General features: G+C 38.1%; 1 protein-coding gene across 1 annotated transcript; it reads right to left on the bottom strand.

The window, feature by feature from the left end:
- Positions 1–1,653: 1,653 nt before the first annotated feature.
- Positions 1,654–4,660, bottom strand: LOC110936013 (protein NRT1/ PTR FAMILY 5.5). Its single transcript, XM_022178357.2, has 4 exons — positions 4,524–4,660; positions 3,306–3,520; positions 2,691–3,223; positions 1,654–2,607 (listed from the first exon to the last, which is right to left on the bottom strand). The coding sequence occupies exons 1-4, from the start codon at positions 4,549–4,551 to the stop codon at positions 1,782–1,784; spliced, it is 1,602 nt and encodes a 533-aa protein (XP_022034049.1). The 5' UTR covers positions 4,552–4,660; the 3' UTR covers positions 1,654–1,781.
- Positions 4,661–7,537: the final 2,877 nt, after the last annotated feature.

Raw genomic sequence — 7,537 nt, 5'->3', positions numbered from 1 at the left:
ATGTAATAATCCCTTTTTTAATAGCAACACTTGCTTCTACTTAGGGATAATAATCAAAACCGAACCCGACGGGTAAACCCAAAACTAGACACATTTGAGTCGGGTAATTAGGTATAGGACCGGGTTTGTGATTAGTTTTTATTTTTTTCGCAGGTTTGGGACGGGTTTGCGATTTGGTAATATACCTGTTTACGGGACCCGATTACCCAATAAAGTGTACCTATTTACCCGATTGTATACCTGATATAATTTCTTTATTTTTTAAAGTATGTTTATATATGATATATCAATTAGTGGCATAGACTATTTTTGTCATCTATGCATTTTAATATATTTTTTATATACATTATTGTATTTTATTTATATAAATTCTAGTTATTTTAAGTTAGTAATTAATAATTACCAGATAGATACCTGACGGGTTTTGGTCAGGTATACCCATTAGGTAATTTTATTAAATTAACGGGTTTACCCGAACCTCGCATGTAAACCCGATGCCCGACGGGTAAAAACCCGATAGAAACCCGACGGGTTTTGGGGCGGGTTTGGGACAAACTTATCTAATTGGGTTTGGGATTGAGATTACCTAAACATATCCCAAACCCGACCAATTGTCATCCCTATTTCTACTCTGTTACACTAATAATCATAAATTAATCGCCCTTGCCTATATTTGAATCGGGGAGCTCTCCTCTAGGAGGCATAGGCCCATATTGGTTTATCAAGTGACTTGATCACACAATTGAGAGATCGGTATAGTGAAAAATAATTATTGGGAGGCTGTCAAGAAAGAAAAACTTTAATGAGACTTGCCTGTCCACCAATCAATTAATAAGTTTTGGCCTTCCACATCTAAAGCACTTAGTATGTGATGAATAAAGCAATCTTGTTCTCCCTCCCAACTAAGACTGCGGGGAGTGGTGGGGTTTGGGTTGGAGGCTTTGCTCGACACGTGTCGATAGTGAGGTCCACCGGATCACCCTAAAAAAAGTGGGGTGTGGAAGCGGCGTGGGTTAGCGGCGTTGGGCAGCCATGTTGGCTGAATTTAGTTTTTTTTTTTTTAAATAGTTGAGATTTCTAAAATAAAATAAAAAATGAAGGTCCAATCCTGGCTAGCCAGCTCACCCCGCCCCAGCCCCCGGCAGGCACCATAGCGACGTTGGCTGGGTAACGCCAACCAGGGGCGGACCTGTAGTGTAAACGGGCATAGCCCGGGCTACGGCTCAAGTTTTTACGAGTAGTGTAAAAAAAAATTTTTTTTCCGATTTTTATACACAGGACACCCTGAACAAGTACGAGGACACCCCTAAAAAATTTTGGGATACCCCTGAGTTGAAGGTCTAGTTCCGCCACTGACGCCAACACCAACGCTGGCACGGAGTGGCTTAGCCAGCGTTGGCTGGCTTCCCCCGTCCAACCAACGCCACCACTCCCCGCAGTATAATAAGTATGTAATCAAAGAGCTGTATCCTAGAGGCGTAAAGAAGTGTAGTAGATGTGTAGACTTAGGAGTAGTTTTTGAGTGTTCAAGTTCTATGGTGAACTTTAGTGTAGACTTAGTAGGTGTATGAGTTAACCGGAATTAACAAGTCATGTGTAACCCAGATCCAGTATTGCATGTATTCACACCAAACAAGATTTCAATAGAATAAATTTACAAGAAATCGTATGAAAAATCCATATTTACATCTAAAATCATCCGAACCCAATCAACCACAACCATTTTGAATAAATAAATAAATAACAAATGACACAAACTTTGACATCTAACCTCAGCTACATTACTTCTCCTCAAAACCTGGATCCATTTCTCCGCTTTCGACTTCCGCACTATCACCAACCGGCGGTTCCTTATACTTGTAGAAATACGCAACAATGACAAAGACAACAAGATTAGCCGCACTTAACACAGCCAACACCATATAATATCGATCCAAACGGCTCTTATTTAACGTATCTTGAAACCAGTTAGGCTTGTGGTTTCCCACAACATACACTGACAAAACACTAGCCATGCTTCCTAGCCCAAACACACCCTTTGTGAAATGAGGCAGATACTTGTGCATAGGTTCAGGTGTTTGGTGCCTAAAGAAGCTAGAGATGCTCATATTAGCAATCCCATCAACGGCTGCAAGAAGCATAAACTGCGGAAGGAGTGCAAATATACTCATTGGGATGCTTGCATCCGGATTGTCTAGTAAACCATCATCTCTAACCCGATGTAGTCTTCGGGTTTCCACTTTTGAAGCAGTAACGCAACATAATATTGCGAAAATCATACTTGTTGCGATCCCGATTGGTGGAGCAAACTTCTTTGCAGCAAAGAGTGAATAAAGGTGTGCAAATGTGCTACTTGTGGCCTTAAAGAACATAAGGAAGATTGGAATTGAGACCTTTATATTTCCGAGTTTTCTATCCATGTGATCAGCTTGCTCCAAAAAGTAAGTGTTTCCAATAGAAAGCACGATTCCAATGACAATGAAGGTTAGCCACATTGGGAGCATTCGGATACCAATCTTGGTGTCCTCTACTTCCTGCACGCTGCAAACCTTCCATTTCGTTGGTTCTTGCCCTTGTGGTAACTTGATGGCAGCCTTGTTTAAGAATCTGTTTTTGTGTTTAGATCCATAAATAATAAAATAAAACAACAAGTTACTTAAAGAGCAAAAGAGACGTAGAACAAAAAAAACCTGAGGCTGTTGGTTGAACGAGCATCTTCTTTTTTGTAGAGTTTTTCGGGGTTATCAGGAATTGGTTGTGAAATCTTACGAGCAGCAGCCACAAAAACTCTCAGGGTGGTTGTTAACGGACTTCCCTCTGGCTTACTAGGTTTGTAGCCTAGAAAATCCGTAAAGAACAAAAGTGTTGTCACCACTGAAAAGATAGCTGGAATCCCAAACCGGAGTGACCATGGCTTTATATATGAAAGTCCAAAACCTCCGGCTATCATTACAACCATTAGAATTATCAAACCCGGTATTCGTATTAACATTTTAGTTCCCTCTTCGGTCTCCACTCCTCGTCCATTTTCATTTGCATTTTCACTTTTGGTTTGTAGATCTACAAAGGGTGGCAATGAGACTACATGACCGGCCATCCCGACTGATATCAGCGGTAAGGCAATATAAAACAAGACTTTTTGTGTGTGACCAATGCATTGCTCGTTGTAGTCGTGACATGGGCCTAAAACAGGTGGTGTAGACATGGACAATAATCCCAATCCCTGCATAATTTGTTTACTTAATATTTTAAGGGTTTCTTTTAAACTACATTATATACAACAACTGTAGGGGTGTATTACTTACGATACTGTAGGCAATGCAAGAGAATGCAAGCATATAACGGTCGCCCATGAAGGTGTCAACTAAGACGGCGAAAACAATGGCCAAAGCCGGAGTGATTCCGTTCCATATGTTTATGATACCAGCAGCATGTGTAGTGTCTAGGTTCCAGACATTTGTTAAGTAGTTCATCATCACATACATTGCAAATGCAGCTAACACATCCGCCCATGTGAGTGCTGCAATTCCAAATCCATGTGAAAACTTTGTATATTAGGGAAATAAAAGTTTCGACACATAGTTGTTAATGATAAGCTAAAAGTGTCGCATAGTAACAAGTACGAAGTCTGTATTGGTGTAATTTGAACCGATGTGTCCTTTAGGTTTGGATCAAACAGTAATAACAGCAATCACCATACTATCAGACCACTAGGCCGTGGGTATATAACCGTGAACAAAGTAGACATGATGTAAGATATTCAGCAATTCAATACAAATATATTCAACAATCATTTTTTTTTTCTACAAACCATTAATATAAAGAAAATTACATATGAATGGCAAGTAAACAGGCAACCAGCTGCGCCGCAACCCCTTTTGAATAGCAAATCCAATTCTTCCGAAAACAAAACCTCATGTTTTCTTTTTAAAATTACTTACTTTTTTTTTTCTCATAAGTAAAAAACTATATAACATGGTTTGATCTAAAAATCATGTTTTCCTCTGTCAAAATTCTTTTATTCTCTTAACAAATGTTTTGTTTTCTTATCTTTTTCTTATTTTTGAACAGCAAAATTTGGATCATTGACGGACACCAACCAGGACCTAATGGTTCCTAAGTCTTATCACACCCCCAAAGATGTCACTAGGCTATAATGTCATGGACGTTTTGTTTACTTATCTGCCCCAACTAACATTTTCCTAAAAACCGTCACTTTTATACAACAAACTCCGGGGGATTTTGACCACTAGAGGGTACTAGCTAGCTAGGATCAGTCGACTATTCAAACTATATTGTAAGTAACTCAACAGCTAATGACTAAAATCACATTATTACAAGAGAAAAGGTAAAATTATTTCTAGAGAAATTAACATTATTATACCAACATTCACTCTTTTGGGTCTAAAGCTAATCTAACAAGTAGAGCATCAAATCAAATGTTGAGAAAGAAATAGTATTAACATAAAAAAAAAATCAGAAAATTGTGGAATTCAAACAAACATTTAATATTATGAGATTACCTGAAATCCTAACAAAAGAAGCTGCCATTGCTACTTTTTCCAACGATGAATGAAATCTGCAAGTTTATATACATATCCGAGAAACAAGGAGGAACTTGCGTATACATTGTGCAGCTCTTTCTTTCTTGTGTACTCTTGAGCGCGTTCAGTTACCGCGTTGCTAAAGATACGAAATATATACTATATGAAAAGTTTGATTTTCACACCTGAAGTGAAGTGAAGTTGACTGATAATAATAGTAATAGAATTCAGTACCAGCAGTTTCCTCCAAAGAAGGAATGGTGAAACAGAGGCAGTGGCGGAACTAGAACATCAACTCAGGGTATCTCAATTTTTTTTTTTATCGTGCAATCATAAAATATAAAAAAAAACGACAATAAATAAATAAAGTAAAACAATTACCTAATAGATTTGTCCTCTACTTTTTTTCATAGCTTGAAATCGTTCCATCACATCCTCGTCTTTTACTTCACGTAAAAAATCCTTTTCGACCGCACAAACCATAGCATTGTTCAAAAATTCTTAGCCCATTCGATTGCGTAAATCCGTCTTGACAAGCTTCAATTTCGAAAAACATCTTTCAACGGTTGCGGTTGCAACCGGTACAAGCAAAGCTAACTTAACTACCCGATAAACTAAAGGACAAGAAATATGTGTTCCTGTTTCAACCATAAGACGCGCAAGATCACTTAGGGTAGCCCAGTTGGCCACCGACACCCACCTCTTCCCACAGGTACCGGGTTCGAGTCTTGGAAGTGGCATATGTCGCCCAGGGTAAGAACTCGGCAAGGGGAACTCACCGCGGAGCTAGCTTGGTCAGGTAGCGGCTCCCGGAGTGGGATCACTCCGGCGGTTGGGAGGACCGTGCACTATCCCCCTCCCCCCCCCCCCATAAGACGCGCAAGATCACTTATTCCATTCAAGTTGTCAAAGTTATCATCATCGCTTATTGTGTGACGAAATCGAAACAAATCTGTATTTTCTGTTCGAAATCGAACAAACCTGCCGAAGTTCAAGTGCCGATTATGTACTTCCGTTCGTTCGTTTTTTGGAGTCGACATCTCTCACGTCTGTTCGTTCAATGATCTGCCGAAGTGCCACTGATGTTCGTTCAATGTTGTTGGCTCTTTGTTCGTTCAATGTTGTTGGCTCTTTGTTCGTTCACGTCTGTTCGATATCCAACAGCGATTAAACATGCCGCCCAATTGCCCAAATCAATAATCATTCAATTTTGGGCTATTATTAACTTATTTGGGCTTAGCAAATGTGTTATTATTTACTTATTTGGGCTTACCTAATGTGTTATTATTTACTTATTTGGGCTTATCAACATCTTATTATTTTGTAAAATTTTTTTTGAGGGATGTCCTCGTACTTGTTCAGGGGTGTCCTATGTATAAAAATCGAAAAAAAAAAATAAAAATTAACACTACTAGTAAAAAGTTAAGCCGTAGCCCGGGCTACGCCCCACATAACTAAAGGTCCGCCCCTGAACAGAGGAGTGTGAGAAGTAATCGACCGTTGGTGAAAGACCCATAGCAAAAAGGTTTGACTTGCTGCAAGAAATTAGAAACGTATGAAAGGTTTGACGAAGGTGTTTGTTGTTGATTACACTGGTGGTCCACGCCTGGATCTACGGATAGGGTTCGGTGGTTGGGTTGGTTTTTCCATTACTTCTATTTTGCTCCGCGTGTGGTTTGGTCATTTTTGCTCGATAACGGTCTTTTTGCTCCATGGTTACTGTTTTTTTTTTTTTTTTTCAATTAGCACCTGGACATCAACTCCGTTAAAAATGCCTATTTAAATAGAAGGGTATTATAGTCATTTCATATACCAAATTAATTATTCATTTCCTTAATTTTTTATGAGGGATTTTATTGGCACACCGGTCTATCTATTGACACACAATCTGTATGAGGTTAAAAGTGATTGGTTAAAATGTAAAAAATATAAAAGTATGGGGTTAAGAGTAAAAAAAATAAAGATAAATGAGATTAAAAAACTAAAAACCAAAAGTGGGTACAACCCACCAAACATAACCCCGTATATGCCTATACGATTCGCATTGAATAAAGTAAAAGACATGGCAGACTGGCAGGTGCAGTGGTTGTCTGGTGGCTGGCTTAATACGCATCGTATAGGCCGATACGATGCGTATTAAAGCCCTGAATTTTTGAAGTCTATTTTTTGGTGTGTTGTGTTTGGTTTTTGGTGTTTTGGGTTTGTTATTGGTGTTTATTATTGGTTATTTTTGTTTTAATGAGTTTTAAATTCTTTATTATATTTTTATCGTATTATAGCGTATCGTATCACATTTTTAATTTAATATCGTATTATAGCGTATCGTTGAACCTTGCAGAAGAAATCGCAGGCTGATACATAAAAATACATTTAACGAATTATCGAGTATCGTATTATAGCGTATTGCTGAACCTTCCAGAAATAAAAATACATATAACGAATTATCGTCTTTAGAATCAGACGAAGGTTACAAACACTCAGAAAATCACCAAAATGATGTTGAAATTTGTGAGCCTTCAAATTATTATGGGAAACATGAAAGAAGACCACCTTACGAAACGAGGTTTCATAATCATGCGAAAACGAAGAAATTTGATCTTGGACGAGATCGAAGATTTGGGTATAACTTCAAGTCATGAAGATCACTCTGCAGGATTTGATCATGACGACTGTAATAAAACGGAACATAATCCTAGATTGTCTAGAGTATCGTATTATAGCATATCGTTGAACCTTCAAGAAGAAATCGCAGGCTAATACATAAAAATACATATAACGAATTATCGTCTTCAGAATCAGACGAAGGTTACAAACACTCAGAAAATCACCAAAATGATATTGAAATTTGTGAGCCTTCAAATTATTTTGGGAAACGTGAAAGAAGACTGACGCGTGTCGAGTGTAATATGTTTTTATTAATATTTTAAGCCCATTTTACGCATTAGTCAAGTTTTAAATTTCTAAAACACGATATTCTACTAACACTAAACACA

This window comes from Helianthus annuus, chromosome 6 (genome assembly GCF_002127325.2).
Source record: "Helianthus annuus cultivar XRQ/B chromosome 6, HanXRQr2.0-SUNRISE, whole genome shotgun sequence".
In the NCBI taxonomy this organism is placed as follows: Eukaryota; Viridiplantae; Streptophyta; class Magnoliopsida; order Asterales; family Asteraceae; genus Helianthus; species Helianthus annuus.
This window is presented reverse-complemented; position numbering and strand designations above follow the sequence as displayed.

Coding starts and splice junctions, on each gene's coding strand:
- LOC110936013 (XM_022178357.2), bottom strand. CDS start 4,551: ATGGCAGCTTCTTTTGTTAGGATTTCAG. Junction 3,224..3,305: donor CTTGCATTGCCTACAGTATC/GTAAGTAATACA, acceptor CAAATTATGCAG/GGATTGGGATTATTGTCCAT. Junction 2,608..2,690: donor CGTTCAACCAACAGCCTCAG/GTTTTTTTTGTT, acceptor ACACAAAAACAG/ATTCTTAAACAAGGCTGCCA.